Source organism: Mirounga angustirostris, unplaced genomic scaffold (genome assembly GCF_029215605.1).
Source record: "Mirounga angustirostris isolate CCGP_5_RB_7025 unplaced genomic scaffold, mMirAng1.0.hap1 SCAF_5, whole genome shotgun sequence".
Classification (NCBI taxonomy): Eukaryota; Metazoa; Chordata; class Mammalia; order Carnivora; family Phocidae; genus Mirounga; species Mirounga angustirostris.
The window spans coordinates 52637076-52656898 of record NW_026991713.1 but is presented as its reverse complement, the minus strand read 5'-3'; the positions used below and the strand labels follow the sequence as shown (position 1 = coordinate 52656898).

Genomic DNA, 19823 nt, shown 5'->3' with positions numbered 1-19823 from the left:
GTTTTAGATGTAGTGTTCCATGATTCATTGTTTGCGTATAACACCCAGTGTTCCATGCAGAACGTGCCCTCCTCAATACCCCTCACCAGGCTAACCCATCCTCCCACCCCCCTCCCCTCTAGAACCCTGTTTGTTTTTCAGAGTCCATCGTCTCTCATGGTTCGTCTACCCCTCTGATTTCCCCCGCTTCATTCTTCCCCTCCTGCTACCTTCTTTTTTTTTTTCTTAACATATATTGCATTATTTGTTTCAGAGGTACAGATCTGAGATTCAACAGTCTTGCACAATTCACAGCGCTTACCAGAGCACATACCCTCCCCAGTGTCTATCACCCAGTCACCCCATCCCTCCCACCCCACCCCCCACTCCAGCAACCCTCAGTTTGTTTCCTGAGATTAAGAATTCCTCATATCAGTGAGATCATATGATACATGTCTTTCTCTGTTTGACTTATTTCACTCAGCATAATACCCTCCAGTTCCATCCACGTCGTTGCAAATTCTGGCCGAGATTCTTATCTCGAAATGAATGTGAAAAAATAATGAAGATGGCTCATTACCTCTAGTCCTTACAACAACCTCTCAAAGAGCATATATTTTCCACTTTATTCTTGGAAAATTAGGCTCATAAGGGTTCTGCAGTTTATCCAACTTTGTCTATTTAGAAAGATCAGAGTTAAGATTCACATCCACACCCGTCTGGCTCAATAAACTGTTAGCTCATTTCTTTGAGCTGCTGACCAACTTAAATGTGTTTTAAAAGCCTCAAAAATGCTTGCTCATCTAAAGTGAGGATTTATGTCAGCTTCTTCGGGTCTCATGTCCCTAGGGAGGGCCTCAGAGAAGCACCAAGGCCAACCGACACTGTGATCTGAGGACTGGTGCCGAGAACAAACTGCAGAAGTGGGCACGGCCCCTCTTCCTTCACCACCAACCAAGTCTCTGGCTGTACTACCTGATTCAAACGGCATAAATGGCTTTTTACGGTGGTGACGCTTCCCTCACACATACTGTGGTGGTGCTGAGGCAGAGGGAGGCATGTTCTTACCAGCCTGTCATATTAAAGTCCCTGTAGAGCATCTTCTTTCCAAGTTCCTTTCTCTGTACTCTCCTTGGAAACTCCAAATGTGTGAACTCATTTCCCAGCAAGTGAGGCTGCATGAATGCCTAATAGCAAAAGAAAGGAAAAAAAAAACCACACACACACATATTTAGAAGAAAAAATAAGACTCAATGATGTTTTGCAAATCAAGACAGTCCGTATTTCAAAAACAAGAAAATTGTTCTATTTTAAGGGAAATAAACAGATTTACAAATCTACAAAGAGAGTTATCAGCAAATAAAAATCACCAACTGAATTTATAAAGGGATGTAACTATTTCATTTCATGTGATAAATTAATTGTAATCAGAGACACAGATCACTAAAGTCAAAAGAAAAAGAAACTGAGTTTCTCCAAAAGTTCACTTTTTAATTCAAATCCATGACTGTTTCATTTTCCCGAGCGGCATGTTGATGCAGCAAGAAAGCTCACCCTGACTCTCCTCTTTGGCTCTCTCTGTTCTCCTACTCACACTCTTGGCGATCATGGCCTTGCCTTTGAAACCTGCATGTGAATCTCCACATGGACACAATGGCCCCAGAGAGCAGGTTGGGGCTGGATACACCAGACGGGAACTTTCTGTTGGACTCCTTCCATTTTGCTCTGCAGTAATTTGATCATGTAATTGGAAGACTATTCCAGAGCAGATGGCTTCTTCCCCTCCCCCAAATCTCTGTTCACACTACAAAAGTCTTGAGCAAACAGCCACTTAGGGAATTGCTTTGAAACAACAAACAGTCTCATTGTCACGTTCGAAATTCAAATCCGGCTATCCAAGAGATGAAATGCTCAAGTATTAACTTCCCTGCTCGAAGGCCACACACCATAAGCAAACTTGCATTGAAGCCTCCCCGCACCATGCTGTATGCCTGCTTATTAGCAGTGTGGTGGAATGGATCCTTTCTCTTCCTCCCTCCCTCCCCTCACTCTCTCACTCTCTCTCTCTCTCTCTGGCAGGGAAGAGTGGGCAGAACAAATCATGACCTGGCACTGTAGGAAAGCAAGGGATCCCTGCCACAGGACAGATGGCCATGTCTTCAGTCTACTGGAAATAGGCATCTCCCACAGCCTCTTTCCCAGGACCTGACACAGGCAGATCTCCTGCTGATTCTCATGGCGGTTTGGAGGTTCATTTGGACATTGGTCATCCTAAGCTAAGCCTATCAGGAAACAGAGGAAGCAAGCTGAACTGTCACCAGGTTGGCTAGGCTGGGCCAGGTAACGGAGTTCTGAGCAGGCTTGGAGACATGGCAGGATAGTACTGAAAAGAGGAAGCGTCTTTACTTCCTGCTGTAGCCCCCAAAGTTTCCAGGTCTGGCAGAATTCTCGATCATCTTTGAGGGGCTCTTAAACTTCTGCTGGGGTAAGCGTTGGGCTGCTGATGAATATCAAGAACACTTAAACACTGAGTTTGACAGAGAGGTTCCCTAGGAAGGAAGGAAGGAAGGAAAAAGAAAGGAAGGAAGGAAGAAAGAAGGAAAGAAAGAAAGAAGGAAGAAGAAAGGAAAGGAAGGGAGGGAGGGAGGGACGGAGGGAGGGAAGTAATACTTCATAGGGCACGTCAGTGGTGTGGGCTTTGGATGAGACAGACTTGGGTTTGAATCCAAGTTCTGCATTTATAAGCTGTGTGATTTTAGTTGGTGATTAAGCTTCTGGAGCCGCAGTTTCTTAATCTCTCCTAGATTAATTGTGTATTTATCTCACATGTTTAATAATTAAATGAATGCACTTATCGTAGGTATCTCTGCTCATAAAAAAAATTACTGTATCCATCTAATGATTACTGAGCCCTATTACACCCTAACTACGACATGTGCTTTGTGAGCTCTCATGTCACGCTGCCAACAACCTTACAAGGGGGAACTGGCTACAGAATCTGCGGGGCCCAGTGCAGCATGGAAATATGGAGCCTCTGTTCAAGATTAAGGATTTGTAGACAGCAAGAGCAGAGCATTGAACCATGTACAGGGCCCTGTGCAGCTGCAGGAGTTCCACCCAGGAGGCCAGCTGTCCGGATTGAAGGAGCAGAGGCATCAATTGTCAATGAACGGCAGCATCTACTATGCACCCCGCATCATCCCCTAGGACCGTGGGACCCCATCAGCATGACATTTTTCTCCCTACCCCAGCCCCCCAAGCTGTTCGAACACTGACTTAGGGGCTACCAGATAACAGGCACTTGATATGCTTGTTACTACATCAACAGTCCTACAAAGCACGTGTCAAAGACTCAAGTTACAAACGAGGAACGAAGATCCAGAGAACTTAAAAGACACCTCACCCAAGGTGATGAGCCAGGGCTGGGTGGTTTCAGAGACTGAGCTTAATACTATGTCCATAACCCCCATTCTAACCCTTTAACCTGCACACACATTTATAAAAAACAGAAAGCGGGCAAAAGGCCTGTGGTCCTGTTGCTCCTGGACCATGCAAAGTCTGAATCGCTAGTAGGTACCCATGAGGATCCAGTTAACAAAAAATTACAGGTCTGCACACAGCTTGGCCATAAGGATGTTCCTCAAGTAGCTAGAAGAAATCCTTTAATAATACGAGTGATCAAATGAGGAAAAATCCATCCAGAAGAATTCTATGGTATCATTTATACTGACACTACAGAGAATATGTAATGACATGGAAAGAGTAGATGTATTTGCAAAAAGCAGGTTATCAAACAATGTATGTCAGTGAGTGTGTGTGTATGAGCTTATGTAAGTGGTGTCAGACATACACGGATCCATATATAAGATATATACGTACATACAAGTGCATGTGTGTATATCAATACAGGTAAATGCCACACATATATATTATTAACAAGCAGGTTAGGATCCAAAGGCCATTTCTAAGTACATTTCTTCACAGACTCAAGTGACCAAGAGGGGTCAGTGTGCAGCATTCCAGGTACTTGGCCCCCTTACCAGGAGGCTGAGTAGCCCTTTGATGGTGCTTGAACCGGGTACCCTCACACCCTTTCTGCTGGTACACATTTGCCTGGGCAGTGGTAAGGGAAGATCTGCTGAGGCAGATGTCTGCAAAGCCCCTAGGAACTCCTGAGCAGCTTGCTCTCTGCATGGGCCACCTCACCTCTCCCTGTGAGGATGAGCAGGCTCAGAGGGACCTTAAATCCCGTGTTCCTGTGACATCTGGAGCCCCTTCACACGCAGAGGCTTTCAGGGGTTCAAACTGCTTGCTGTCTCCCATTATAACAACATGCTACTGTGTTTCACCCACTCTAAGATGCCCTTTATCAGAGGAGCTATTATTTTCTTACCCCTAAGAAAGGGGAAGAAGTTGCCAATTATACTATGTACAGTACTTTCTAGCCATTTTGAATTTTTATTTTATTCTTTTTGAAAGAGCTCCTTTGGACTTAGACAAATTTTTATATATCAATCTGGGGTGTATTTAAAAAGAATATCTAGGTGAAGTATATCGGCTAAGGTTTTCCAAAAACGTTTTCACGTTTAGAATCCAACTGCTCATCGGTTTTCAACGCTGAGTCACTAATGTTCGTGATTTTCCACACACCAGCAGCCCGTGTTTCCTTGGAGCACTGGTGAGGCAGCGTTTCTTTTTCTTTTTTAAAGATTTTATTTATTTATTTGAGACAGAGAGAATGAGAGAGACAGAGAGCACATGAGAGGGGGGAGGGTCAGAGGGAGAAGCAGACTCCCCGCCGAGCAGGGAGCCCGATGCGGGACTCGATCCCGGGACTCCAGGATCATGACCTGAGCCGAAGGCAGTCGCTTAACCAACTGAGCCACCCAGGCGCCCGAGGCAGCATTTCTTAAATAATCCACCGAACAAGCCTCGGAACCAGGGGTGCAAAGCTCTTAAGTCAGCTCTGCAATTCTCTCCAGTCGGCTAACTTCTAACTCCAAATTCAGGAATGTGGCTCAACAAGTCAGGTTCACATCTCCAAGCCCCTCTGCACAACCAGGAGAATCCAAGGAGACTTAGGAGGGCTTCATTTTTGTCTGCAGGGTTTTCTTCTAAGCTGCTGGACGCCCACTCTGCAAGTCTGGGGCTGCTCTTTTGATGTCCATACATGCCCAGGAGAGGACATCCTCGTCATGCCTGACACTAGGCTGACAGCACCCATCGGTTGCAAAATATCCCACCTTCAGATAGGTCAAAAGGTGGAAAAAAAAAAAAGTGCCTTAGCTCTGAAGAAATACTGTAAGATTCATCTTCCACTGATACTGATGTCACACCCTTAGATTTCTCCACCTTTATGGTTATTTTTCTTCTTCTCTTACTAACTGCCATGGCACATTTCACATAATGCAGGACATATTTTCTGTCACAATTAGGCCCACCATAGAATTCACCTGTATTCCTTGTGTACCTAGGACATGTTTGTACTATTTTTTAAAAATCACCATCCATATCCTAATTGTAGCCTCCCTTCTTACCAGCCATCTTAATACTCACTATTGTTATATTTGTCAGACCAGATGGGAGTTACTGGTGTTAAAGAAAAAACAACTCAAGAACTAAGTAGAGTAGAGCAAATAGGTGGTTGATTCATGAAAAATGAGATGCTATAACATAATGGGACACACACCTGTAGGTTTTCAGAGGAAAACATACTTCTGCTCATTTGTGTAGATCTTTTTCTGCGGTACTCATGAAAGTTTTCGTATTTCGTCTTAGTTAGGTGGGCTGTTATACTGAAATACCACAGGCTGGGGGTTTGAACACTATGCCTCACAGTTCTGGAGGCTGGGAAGTCCAAGATCAAGGTGCCAGTGGATTTGCTGCTTGGCTGGCAGACTACCTTACTGCACCTCACGCAGGCTTTCCTCTGTCTCTCGCGGGAGAGAAATCGAGATCTCTGGGGTCTCTTCTTAGCACATTAATCCTATCTGATGAAAGCCCTACTCTTTTGATCTCATTTAATCTTAATTCCTTGTATAAGGGTCCTACCTCCAAATTTAGCACTCCAGGGGGTAGGGCTTCAACATAAGTTTTAGGGGCGATAGCAGCACAAACAGTCCGTAACATGGTCTTCTATGTATATGGTTTGTATAAGCACATACACTCAGTCATCTAAATGTAAAATGTTATCTGATGGTTTTCTTTTTAACTTACCTGTATTTATAACTATTTCTACTATTGAACATGGATGACTGGAAAAAAAAACAAACTAAAAATCATTTTTTATTTTTACTTATTTTTAATAAAGTTTGTGTTTCAATTCCAGTATTGTTAACTTACAGTGTTACATTAGTTTCAGGTGCACAACACAGTGATTCAACAATTCTACACATTACTCAGTGCTCATCACAAGTGCACTCCTTAATCCCCCTACCCACCTCCCCTCTGGTAACCATCAGTTTGTTCTCTGTAGTGAAGTGTCTGTTTCTTAGTTTGTCTCTCTTTTTCCTTTGCTCATGTGTTTAAATTCTTAGCATACTATTTCCTACTTCATCCATGTCATTGAAAATGGCAAGATTTCATTCTTTTTTATGCCTGAATGTTTGTGTGTATATCACATCTTCTTTATCCATTCATCTATCGATGCACACTTGGGCTGCTTCCATAACTTGGCTATTACAAAATAATGCTGCTACAAACATAGAGGTGCATGTATTCCTCTAAATTAGTGTTCTTGTATTCTTTGGATAAATACCCAGTAGTGAAATTACTGGATCATAGGGTATTTCCATTTTTAACTTTTTGAGGAACCTCCATACTATTTTCCACAGTAGCTGCACCAGTCAGCATTCCCACCAACAATGCACAAGGGTTCCTTTTTCTCTACATCCTCACCAACACTTGTTGTTCCTTGTGTTGTTGATTTTAGTCATTCTGACAGGTGTGAGGTGATATGTCATTGTAGTTTTGATTTGCATTTCCCTGATGATGAGTGATGTTGAGCATCTTTTCATTTGTTTATTGGTGATCTATATGTCTTCTTTGGAGAAAATGCCTGTTCATGTCTTCTGCCCATTTTTAAATTGGATTATTTATTTTTGGGGTGTTGAGTTATAGAAGTTCTTTATATATTTTGGATACTAACCCTTTATTGGATACATCATTTGCAAATATCTTCTCCCATTCTGTAGTGTGCCTTTTCGTTTTGTTGACTGTTTCCTTCACTGTGCAGCTTTTCTATTTTGATGTAGTCCCAATAAGAGAACCCAGTTTTTAAAGTAGGTTTTAGAAAATTGTTGAGAGGAGCTTCACTGCCCCTTGTTATTCCAATAATTTGAGGGAAATCTAACGTCACTGGGAAGGACCAACCAGGCTCAAATTCAGGCTGAAGCCCACTGCTTCCCAACAGCCCAGCACAGAGACATTCTATTCTCAGAAGCAGAGTGGACCACAACTAGGCAACTCAGAAACAACTTCTCAGAGGCTGTGCAGCATTCAAGTAACACGACTGGTTAGTGTTACTTTGTTAGAGCTGGCCTGTCCCATCAGAAGCATCACTCATGTCAGCGTTCTGGAATCTTGAACCTCAAAAGTTATTTTACTTTGAATTCAATGTAAGCAACATACCCAAAGTGTAAAGACTATAAAATGTGGGTGCAAGAACTTGTTAGGTTCCTCTCAGCAATAAAATCCAATAATACCTTGACTCCAAACTTACAAGATTCTTGGATGATTTTGGAATGTTTTACTCTACTACTCATATCTGGGCAGTTCATAAATAGGTATAGAAGACTACTGTCCTTTCCCAAGGCACATTTCATAGGGATGCTGGCCTATTAAAAATGTGGGCCTTAATGGGATAAAAATCAAGGACAGGAGAGCAAGAACACATTAAGATCCCTATAATATAAAAATTCCAGACACTCTCCTAAACGTTCCTTGTTTTTCTGACATGCTGGATATATTTTAGCTCTTTCTCTATGATGATGATATTTGGGCATATGTATGTTAAAACATCTGCACGGTGATGCAAGTAATATCAGCCACCCTTAAATATGTTCATTATTTTTAAACCTTAGCTATATGCCAGGGCCTAGCATAGCACCTAACACAGTAAAGACTCGAATACAAAACATTCTGACCTGCTTTACACAATTACATTTGGTAATTCAACTTTATAAAATAATACAATACAGCTTTCAATTTTTTCAAGAAGTTAAAACTCAGGTCCCATGGCACATAAAAACAATCTTGGACACATATTACTGTATTTTGGACTTAGTTAACTTTTTATAATTTGATAGCTACCTTCCTAGAAAACCACATGTGTGTGGGTGCAGTTATGCCATTTAAAACTTCATGATATTTCACATTCCTAAGAATATCCAAATAATGTCATGTCTCTTCTCTACTTAATAAGTTTGCCGACTAGAAACCCAGAAACGTATTTAAATATTTAAAATCCGATTTAAAGTGTGCTGGCCTGCTCCATGTAAAGAAAAAAAATTGACCACGTTTTGTACCTCTATTTTGATCCTAAAATTTGAGGCTTTCCCACAAGGAAGCATAACAGAATGCTCCGAACTGAGGGGAAGGATGGAAGTACACTGGAGTTCATGTGTTTCCACAAATGACCCCTGGAAGAAAGCTTGGTAACCACAGCCCCGACAGAACCAAAGACAGGTTGCCAGGAGTATTTTAAGGAGTCTGGAGAGTGCACATTTGCTAGAAGGAGGGTAGGACCTATCCTTGCCACTTTGAGTCTGGACAGCTAATGAGAATGAGCTTCCAGACACGGTTACGTTTGGCCGGGGACAAGACGGACAGCTCATCTAGGGAAATGATGCTAGAGTAACCTGCTGTGCCAAGAAGTGGCAGGACACCAGAGATGGGGAAGGAGGATCAGAAGTCTTCCGGCTGCTTTCCTCTCTAGTCCCGGGCAGAAACTTGCTGCAAGGGGACGGACAGATGTAAGCATTTGCAGTGAAGAAACACAACCACCCCATCCCAGTGAGAATCTCTGAGTTACAGAGGGATTCAGCCATAACAGGAGGGGACAAGCCTGAAGAAGAGGTGTCTTCTAGAACCTTCCAGGAAGCCTCTCAGAGCAGAGTGGATGAGTAACCTGAACCCAGGTCTGTCTCACTCCAGAGTACATGGATCCAAGCTCCACCCTCCCAGGCTGCGGGAGAGCTTTACGCACCTTGGCACGGCAGGGCGAACACGGGGAGTGGAAGTGGAACACACCCTAGAGAGTGATATGTATGGAACGGTGACGGGAGGAGACTGAGCACCAGGCTTCCTGCAGACACTGACACGGTGGGTCCTGAGGTTACTCAAAACTGCCTGCTGGGAAACACAAAATGCTAACTCCTTTTAATAAAATTTCCTTCTGCTGTCTCGTGGTCACCTTGCCAGGGAGTAGTGCCAGCTAAAGAGAGGATTATCCCAGGTTTGGGGGTATCCATGCAAAGGAATGCATGCGACTAACACATGAGCTCCTGCATGTATGATGTATCGGGGCTAGGGATTCAAAGAACAACAACAACAACAAAAAAAAGAGGTCCCTTTATTCAGAGTTCATGTCCAAGTGGGGGAGACAGAGGAAGGTTTATGGGTGGAAATGGAGATATCCCCAGGGTCTAAGGGATAAAGAGTGGGGTACTCACGGGGTGGGTGAGAGGGAATCTGAAAAGCATCTGAAAAGCTGGTCACGGAAGGCTTCTGGGGCCAGAGCAGCAAGAGGAGAGGCGAGAAAGTGCGAAGCGGCATGGTGAGTAGAGGGGCCTTCGGTGCTGCTCTTAGGAGAGAGCAGAGAGGGGGCAGAAGGGTGCCTTTCTGGGGGACCTGTCTAGCCGCTTCACCGTGGGCTCTTGCAGAGCCCCAGAGAAGGCCCCTCCTGCAAAGGTAATAACCAGTTAAATAAAGTGAAAGTATTTTTTGTAAAAAAAACTTTTCAACCAAGTATAATATATACCCAGTAAAGTTACTGTATCCTACGTGTATGGGTCCACGTATTTTCACAGATTGAACACACTCATGTAATTGGCATCTAGTTCAAGAAACAAAATACTGGCAGCAGCACCGGGGCTCAGGAGCCCATCCAACCATTGCTCTCCCAGTGGAAGCACTATCCCAACCTGGGGGGTGTTTTTGCCTCTTTGTCCACGTCCTACGGAATCCTGTAAGCTGCCCCGGTGCTATGCTAAGGCTGTGAGATTCATCCACGCTGTTGCATGTAGGTAAAATGTGTTCATCCTCAGTACTGCAAGGCATTCCAGCCTGTGACTCTGACTGACAACTGTCATACGCATTCCACTTTCTGGGGACATGTGGACAGTTTCCAGTCTGGGCTATTACACCCCACGCCGCTGTGCATTCTGGGCTTTGGTGAACTTTTGTGCACACACTGGGTAGGTGCATACCTCGGAGTAGAACTGCTGGGTCAGACTCTTTTTCAAAGTAGTCGTTCCAATTTCCACTCCCATCAGCAGAATATGGAAAGTAAAAATACTCATGTGTTCAATGAGAGGGCAGATTCCATAACAGGAAAGAGTTGGCGAAGTCCTCTTACTAGAAAACTTTTTTTTTTTTTAAGATTTCCTATTATTTATTTGAGAGAGAAAATGAGAGAGAGAGCATGAGAGGGGGGAGGGTCAGAGGGAGAAGCAGACTCCCTGCCAAGCAGGGAGCCCGATGTGGGACTCGATCCTGGGACTCCAGGATCATGACCTGAGCCGAAGGCAGTTGCTTAACCAACTGAGCCACCCAGGCGCCCTAGAAAACTTTTATAGGAGCTAATTTTTTAAACGTTCAGACCTCTCAGTATTTGAAAGGAAGCTATTAAGATGAGGATTTTCAGGGTTTAACACATATCTTAAAAAAAAAAAAAAATTGAGTAATCTCTCCTCTTTTTTGCCCTTAGGAAGAGAAAAACCTTGTCAGATTATATGAGGGGAGGATTGGAAGCCTTACATTTCAAGATGATTTACCATGATAGAAAGTCTAAGGTCACGCATGAAATGAAATTAATAACATCAGCCAAGCCACACTGATGGTCATGCTAATGGTCAAATGAGACGGCTCTTCCAGAGCCAAGGCTGGCTGCCTGATTTACGGTGCAGAAATAGAATATTTTGGTTTGGGTTAAACCAAAATGAAGGGAAAATGTTAAATGGCTGAGATCTAAATACGTATGTGTTGGAGTCTTTCATAAAGAATTCTCTGTCTTAATTTATCCTTAAAAATCTCAAAGTAGGGGCGCCTAGGTGGCTCAGTCGTTAAGCGTCTGCCTTCGGCTCAGGTCATGATCCCAGGGTCCTGGGATCGAGCCCCGCATTGGGCTCCCTGCTCGGCAGACAGCCTGCTTCTCCCTCTCCCACTCCCCCTGCTTGTGTTCCCTCTCGCTGTCTTGCTGTCAAATAAATAAAATTGTTAAAAAAAAAAAAATCTCAAAGTAACAAGAACCAAGCTTATGTATATATAAGCCATTATGAAATTGAATATTGATAAAATTCCGCCTGGCTACATGGATGTCAAGAAAGATTCACATTTAAATTTCTACATGGGACTGTACTGATGAACCAGAGAAAAGCATGCCCCTAAAATAACTCTAAAGTTGTATAATTTATAGCTTACGCTAAAGGAGCCACATGGAAACTGGTATGCAAATGGATATATTAAACAAAATTGCCTAGATTTGTCAACTCTACAACAGTTTAATGTATAGAATAAGGGGTAAAAAGTATTCATTTACATAAAACATATAAAGTTTCCATATTCATATGCTTAATGCTTTTTTCCTCCCAAGTAAAAATCTGGGAAAGGAATTCATCTGAAGAGAGAACAACTCATGTCAGCAAAAAGAATGTGCCTGCATATCTTCAATCCCTTTGCATATGTAAATGGAATTTATAAATTTTATAAAAGGCCACAGAAGTAGTCCCAAAGGCAGGATGGCCATACAAAAGTTCTTCATATACAGTCAGATGTGAAACGAAGAGATTTTATTTTGTCTCTGATCTAGGCACTGTTGTAAGCACACTATAAATATTAACTCATTAGTCCTCATACCAGTCATGGGAGGGTCCTGTAATTACCCGATTTCACCGATGGAGCAACTGGAGCAGAGAAAACTTCTTATACACAACTAACTTTTGTCCTGGTAAACCTCAGTGAATGCTGGCTACCTCTTTCAGATCATATTTTGACATTTTTAAAGGATGCACGACACTATCTTGCTTCTTTACGCTCAGATCAACTTTTAAGGGACCCTATGGACAGATGGCTCTGGCTTTATGTGCCCAACTTTTTCTTCAGAATGTTGCAAAGGACAGGGGTTTTAGAGAGTCTAAAGATTCTATGTGTGTAGCAACTATGCAGAAAGACAGTTCTTTTTTAAGAATAAAAGTAGTTAGGGATACATTCTCGTGGTTATTTTGTTTAGCTGTGTGGAATTCCTTTTCTTAGGTCTGCGCAGTGGGTTAAGAATACCTCAACACCAAGCCTCTGACTCCTCCCAACCTGAAATAAACAAAACATTCATTTACATTCATTTTCAAAATCAAGGCTCTGGGGGTGCCTGGGTGGCTCAGTCGGTTGGGCGTCTGCCTTCAGCTCAGGTCATGATCCCGGGGTCCTGGGATAGAGCCCCGCATTGGGCTCCCTGCTCAGTGGGAAGCCTGCTTTTCCCTCTGCCCCTCCCCCTGCTTGTGCTCTCTCTCTCTCTCTCTCAAATAAATAAATAAAATCTTAAAAAAAAAAAAATCAAGGCTCTGGAAGTGGTGAGGTTCATTTACAAGGGCTAATGTCTTCAGAGTCTTTCCTGAAGCAAGCAGCGCTCCCAGGGCCACCAAATAGAAGCTCTGCCTCTAAAACTCTGGGCGGTGCCATTTTTGGGCTCTAAAAATCTCCTGGCTTCTCTGTGACACCTGTGTGATCAACTGAACCTATAGTACATATGAAAAGGCCAACCATTTTTTACCTGCCGTATTTTCATTAGAAATTCTGAAACTCACACGCAGTTTTGCAAGAAAGGGTTAAAGGGGAAGATAAAAAGAGGTCGGATTGGGGCAGATTTTTCCACGACTCAGTCATCAAGCAAAGCAGAGTGGCGGTGAAGTTGCCGCCCTATGACTAAAGGCCTCCTGAGCTGAACCTGCGCTCAAGACTAAATGGGACATGGGGGGTGGTGGGTCAGTCACTTTACTCACTAGCACACTTGACCCTCCCAAATTACAGTATCCTGTTTTAAAAGCAGGTTCGGAGTTAAGGAATATACTTTCGGGAGATCACTCTTGAGCATGAAAAATCCCAAAAAGCCAAGAGGCACAACACTGCCCACCCTGAAACCTTTCCAGACCCAGCACCAGGGCAACAGCACGCAAACAGAATCAGACTTGGCGGGGAAGGCTGGGAGACGGGGGTAGTTCCAAGGACACCGCAGGAAATCACCTCAGCTAACGTTGCACTTGCACGTATCAAATGAGTATTTGAAACCCACTTTCATCTCTTCTGTACATTGCCCTTGATGAAAAACAGCTGCAGACTTGGATTATCTACAAGGACAGAAGTGCATTATTTGAAGGTTTGATGATACCAGCACATCTTAATGTAATCAAATCAGAGTTTATAAACGTGTCTAGGCAGAATGGAGGGGAAGCCATCACTCTCACACCTCGGGGCTGCGGAGGTCCCCCTGAGGGAGATCCATTTCTGGCTGTCACCTGAAGCAAAGGTGGGGGTGGTTTGCTGGAGGCCACGGCATCAAAGCAGTAAATTCCGCCAAGACACAACCGCGACCAGACTGCTTTCCCTCCTATCTGCGCCCTGACTTCATCCAAACATTCCATTTAGCTTGGTGGACCTCCTTAAATATTTTATTTCAATCATCCTGGAAACATTAAAAATAAAAAAAAAAAAGGCACAGCGACAGAAGAGCGAGGCTTACTCATGACTGCAGGACAGCAACTCTCCCTGGCTCAGGGGCAGAAGTTTACAACCCCTGACCCCTTCATCACACACCTGCCACATTCCATGTGAACACGTCAAACCCTCAAGCCTGCCTGATTAATCACCCTGCCCAAGAATCTATGGAACAAAGTTCACATTACCGGAGAGCAGCATGAAGGGCCCTCCCGAGGTCAGGATGCAAGACCAAACAAAATTAACATGCCTGCCACATCCATCATCTTGTAATCTGCTTCCAGTTCTGTAATCCCCAAATGTCCAGACTGTACAAACCAAGAACATTCCTCTTCGATGTGGATCAAAACGGTTCACGTACAGAGAACTGTGAATCTTCCCCACCTCCAAGAAAACCATTAACCATTTCTACACATCAAACTGCAGACACATGCTCAAGTCAAGTCTCTGGGGACCTAGAAGTTTTAATGATTCTATCAAAATGTTTCTTCACACATCATAAAAAGAAAATTTAATTTGACCTAAGAGTAAGGAGTACACATCATTAACTTTCCAGTGATGTACTAACTCGTTTAGATCACGTAAAGGATACTACAATCTCCATTGCACTTAAGTGTTTCATAATTAGTTCAAGGGAACTGATCTTCCAAACAAAATGAACTGGTAGGATTAGATGCACTTAAAATTATAAGATATATACTGTATTTTATATTACCATGGGATTACTTTTCATTTTGATTTCCGAACCTACAGTTCTGGGTATCTCAAGGGAGGTCTCTTACACATTTCACCCAGGAGAGATTCAGAGACATTGTGTGAGGGACTTGGGATCACATAGCTCATGCCTGGGCTGGGCTGGGCTGAGAGAAGTCATCACACTACTGTTTTCCTCTCATAACTGATATTATTTTTAACACTTTATGCTATAAACCTCCTAATTCTCTCAAATGCTTTACCACAAAGGCTTCACCACAAGGTTATTTTATACTATAAATTCCTTAATTCTCTCAAAATTTCACTCAAAAAAAACCCTTCACCACAAAGATTTGCATCACAGATCATGTGACTATTACTGGATTTGTTCAATTCAAAGCATACATTTCTAGACTCCTGACAGAATAGGAAGTTGGACAACCAGGATATTTTATGTTCTGGTCATTTACACTCCTCTTGTCTGGGAAGAATAGTTATAAACCAGAGAAACATACATGATTTAGGAGTAAGGATTAAAAAGAATGGGGACAACTTTCTTACCTTTTAGAAATTCAGCAATTAGGCTCAGTTCTGTGGGCTAAGAGTGTACACACTGATTGTTCAAGAGTGACACAAAAATAGACATTAATCTTAGGAACATAAGGAGTGATTCTTAAATTAAAAATAAGGAAAAAGAATTATTGTGGTTTGCAGGCCAGTAGGATTTGAAGTGGCAAGACTGATTCATCAAACAATAATCAAATGAGTACTCTGTGCACAAAAGAATTCTGCATGTAGTGTTCACTTAATCTTTATACTTGTCTTCTAAGGCTTTCTATGTCCGTTACTGGTGATGAAGCTGGGGATCAGTGAAGGGCCTTGTTGAAATCACACAGTTACATGACAAAGCTGAGATCAGAAGAAATACACATCTCAGTGCAACCATCGAAAAATATACCACCAATACTTAGGAATCTGATAAATGTCAGCATTCCCATCCCTCCTTAAAAGTTAATATTTTGAACTCTCTATACCATTCTTGTAACATGAAAATGTGAAACTATTTCAAAGCAAAAAAAATCAACCTGCTGTTTCCCATTGGCTTGAGTAAGAAAACAGGACACCGTTTTCATGAAAGGGCAAGGAGGTGATGAAGACAGGGTGTAGTCGAGCATGGCAAGGCAAAGGGATGTGAGAGGTTTCAGGGGAAGGAGGAGGGGAGAGGACTGTGTGGTAATGATCCAGATGTCAATACAAGTATTGGGTCTTTCTTTCACTGAGTCAACGAATCCCGATTCAGTATGTCCTCCATGCTGGGTACAACATGAAGTGACTAAGGCAAGGAGCCTGCCCTCTGGGACTCAGTTGGGAAGGAGAAAGAGAGATGGCAACCAGCAATACAATAGCATCAGCTCAGAGCCATGCCACAGACTTCTGTGGGGCACTTCCACCCACCCCTGGGAGAGGGAGGGGATGCTTCCTAGGGGATGTGACGTTTATGCTGGGGTCTCAAAGCATGAAGAGCACTTTCCCTGGGGAAGGGCCACCCAGGCAGAGCATATGTCCAAAGGCATGCAGGTCTGGGAGATCAAGGTGTGCCCCAGAAAAGGAAGGTGGTTCTCTGCCTACAGCCTGAGATGCGTGGTGGCGTTGGTAGGGGCAGCAGAGAAACGATGCAGGAGAGGTGGATGGGGACCATGATTCTGGGTCTGCCGAGGGTGGCCTGCATTCCGTACACTATGAGGAGCCAAAAGGATTTTAGGCAGGGGAGTGACACAGTTCATGATCAGATCACTTGGGTGGCTTTGTGGAAGATGGATTGGAGAGAGCCAGACAAGGAGGGCAGCTGTTATGAACTCTACTTGGAAGGACCTCGCAGCCTGAAGGTCCTTGGTGACCCCTAGTCTAGCTTCCCACTGTGTAAGTGACAAACCGAGGTCTGGAAAGGTTAAGAGACTTGCACAAGGTTACCCAGCCCGCAAGTCACAGAGTTGGGACGGGAATGAGGATCTTCTGCGGCTGCTGCAGGATCCCTTCCGCCTGCCTAGACTGCCAAAGAGAATGAGAGCTCTCAAGCCTGGCCTTCCCAGGAGTGGCCACAAGTTTATTCGCTTGAAAAAAACAACAGAAAGGTCAGAGAACAACAGTTGGTAAAAGAGTGAAAAAAATCTTTTTACATTGGGTTTGGATTCCCACTATCATTATGTACCAGAGCAACACAGCTTAGATATTAAGTAAAACAAACTAACCAGACAAGGGAATTAAGGGAAAGTGCACAGCCACTTCCTAAATTGGCCAAAGTAATCAGACCTGGACTGTTCACACATGTGAAATTCAAAGACATGAGCAAAGTCCTTTTTGAGTAGCCTGGATCAATTTTTTTCCTAAGAGCAGAGGATCACTACTTCAGCTGCGTTGTCTAAAAAGAAAGCCAGTTGGCAAGAAAATACTTCATCCATAGAACTACTATTCATGCTGTCAGTCCCCAAAGATGCCCAAAGTAACCTCGCATGATTGCCACTGTCACTGAACTGAGATCTGAAGCCAATGCCCTAACCCTGGAATTTGAGGACAGGGAAGTGCGTTCTCTTTTCCAGAAAACTCAAATCTCAAGGTGAAGCAAAAATGCTCAAGATCCAAAAAACCAAATAGCCCTCCTATAGCCTACTCATAATTTCACTCCAAAGAGGGTGCTCTACACAGAGAACTTATTTTCAGAACAAAAACAGATTATCTGACACCTGCATCTTTCCCAAAGGGCCCTTGAGACTTCCTATCTGCATGTGAAGTGGTGGGGTGTCAGCAGGATCTTGGGGTTGCCGTCCTCCTCAGGACTGAGCCATTTTGAGTTCAAGTGCGTAGCAGGCCAAGGAAGAAAGGTAACTGTGTTATCCAACACCCCATTTCATACTGTACATACCAAGCCATTAAAAGCAACAGAGCACATCGTGTCTTCGACTGGTTACAGATGGGAGAAAAACAGCCACAGTAATAAATTCACGGAGGTGGAGTGTGTCGTCACACACGGAGCCAGGGTGTGTGATCCAGAAGGTGTGTGGGGGGGAGTTAATACCATATGTCGTTTGACTGCCGTGGGCCTGCTCCCATGTCAATAGCAACACGTTCCTCCAAAACAGCTCCGACACCATCCCTGATGCCACGGCGCTCTGCCAAACCGACATGACTCTTACCAGGTACTGAAGTCGCTGGCGTTCAGTCTCGGGGGTAAATTCTGAAGACATGGGGATGATTTCTCCATTTCTGATGATTATGGCCCTGAAAGGGTAAAAAATTGTATTGTCAGTAGCCAACCCCATACGTACCTCAATTCTATGACAACTCCACAGCTTAGTTCAGAGCACACATGAGCGGTGCGTGGGTGGCTCAGTCAGTTAAGCGTCCGACTCTTGATTCAGTTCAGGTTGTAATCTCAGGGTTCTGAGATCAAGCCCTGCATCAGGCTCTGAGCAGAGTCTGCTTGAGATTCTCCCTCTCCCCCCAACTCACATGCACTTGCACTCTCTCTCTCCCTCTCAATAAATAAATAAATAAAAGCTTAAAAAAAAAAAAAAAGAACACACATGGAACGCCCAAGGGACACCTTTTCCTGCATGGCAACATTCACTGCTACCAACTGTGGTCCCTCACCATATTATAGGTATCTTTACTTTAAGAACATTACATTCTGGTTAGCTTACATTTACTTTTTTTGCTAGCTGGAACCATTCCTTAACAGCCAGCACCAACCATCCTTTGGCACATAATAGATGCTCAGTGAATAAATGGATGAATAAGTGAATGATGGAAATTGAGGCTTACTCCAGACTAGTGCTCTTCAATAGAACTTTCTATGATAATGGAAATATGTTAATCTATGTAATCTAATATGGCAGCCACTAGCCACATGTGGGTAATGAGCATCTAAATTATGGTTAGTGCAGCTGAGAAAGTGAATTTTTTATCTTAATTTTAATTCATTTATCTTTAAGCAGTCATGAGTGGCTAGTGTTTAATGTAGTAGACAGTACAGCTCCAGATCCTTGTTACTCCAAGTGTCTGTGGGCCAGGAGCACTGACCTCGCCTGGGATCTTATTAAAAATGCAGATTCTCAGGTTCCACCCCAGACTTACTCTATCAGAATCTTCATTGTAATATGATCCCCAGGTGCTTCATAGGCAAGTTAAAATCTGAGAAGCCTGACTTTGACTCCTGAGTTTCTAGGGTAGTATCCTGGGTCCAGGAAAGGATGTTCTCATCTCATCCTGAAGCTTAGGAAATTCACACACTTCCAAAAATGTATCCAAAACCTACTGCTGACTCAGGGATTTGAGAGAACAGAGCTCCCCAAAGGAGACATCTAAGGGAGAGGCCACAGTATTGATAACCATGGAGCAACGTTTCCTAGGCCTATTCCAGATGGAGCCTCCTGTTCCTAGATCTTCTTGTTCTGAAGTGGTTCCTAGCAGCCACTTTCCAGCTATCAATCGGTGAAGTGGCTTGCAAATTGCATTCTATATGAACCCAACAACTCCCAGGTACCAGGGAGCAGGAGGCCTGGAATCCCACACACTTCTCTGTGAAGAGCCACAAGTACGGGAAGTGCCTTCCACGAGCTCAGCTCTGGATCGATGTGTCGCTGACTCTAGGGTCAGCTGCATTCTTTGTGCCAAGAGGCCCCAGGCACCCCTCCCTCCCCCCACAGAGGTGGTCTCCAACTCAGAAGCAATCCCTGTAAATGGCTGCAGCTGTCCCAACCTCTCCCCAACCCCCCACCACCTGTGCCCAGTTGTTGCTGTCATAGAGACTGGTGGGAAGGCAGGTAAGGGAGGGGATGACACCAAACATCACACAGGGCTTTAGAGAATTAACAGGTCTAAAAGAAAACCAGTGGAAGCTATGAGAAAATGGAAAATTTTAGGGGAGCTGACTGGGAAGAAGATGTAATATTCGTATCATTTCTTTTATCATGATGCCAAAAATAGGACAAATTAAAAGTTCCTTCTTATAAATCCAGAGTCACTTATAAAATGCAACCCCCCCCCAAGAAAGGTGATACCCACCATTCACAAATCAGTGTGTTCACTCAAACGGTCTCTGTCCTAATTAATCAGCTAAGGCTAACTCCCTGCATAAGGGAATGGGAGTTTTGATAGAGGATGGAGAGACTTGGAGAGCTTGAAAGGAAGCTCTAGGTTTAGAGCCTTATTTCAAATAGCATGAAGGG

At 43.6% G+C, this 19823-nt stretch overlaps 1 protein-coding gene across 6 annotated transcripts in view; it reads right to left on the bottom strand.

Moving 5' to 3' along the window:
• PPM1H (protein phosphatase, Mg2+/Mn2+ dependent 1H) overlaps positions 1–19823 on the bottom strand; it is a 245251-nt gene that overhangs the window by 69129 nt on the left and 156299 nt on the right. For all 6 annotated transcript variants that reach the window (XR_010411481.1, XR_010411482.1, XM_064590970.1 and 3 more), the window contains exons 5-6: positions 17790–17874; positions 1048–1166 (exon numbers count right to left, since the gene is read on the bottom strand). Coding sequence is in view for 4 of the 6 variants with exons in the window: in XM_064590970.1 (XP_064447040.1) it covers positions 1048–1166; positions 17790–17874 (204 nt within the window). In the remaining 2 variants the exon portion in view is untranslated. The remainder of the gene's footprint in view (positions 1–1047; positions 1167–17789; positions 17875–19823) is intronic.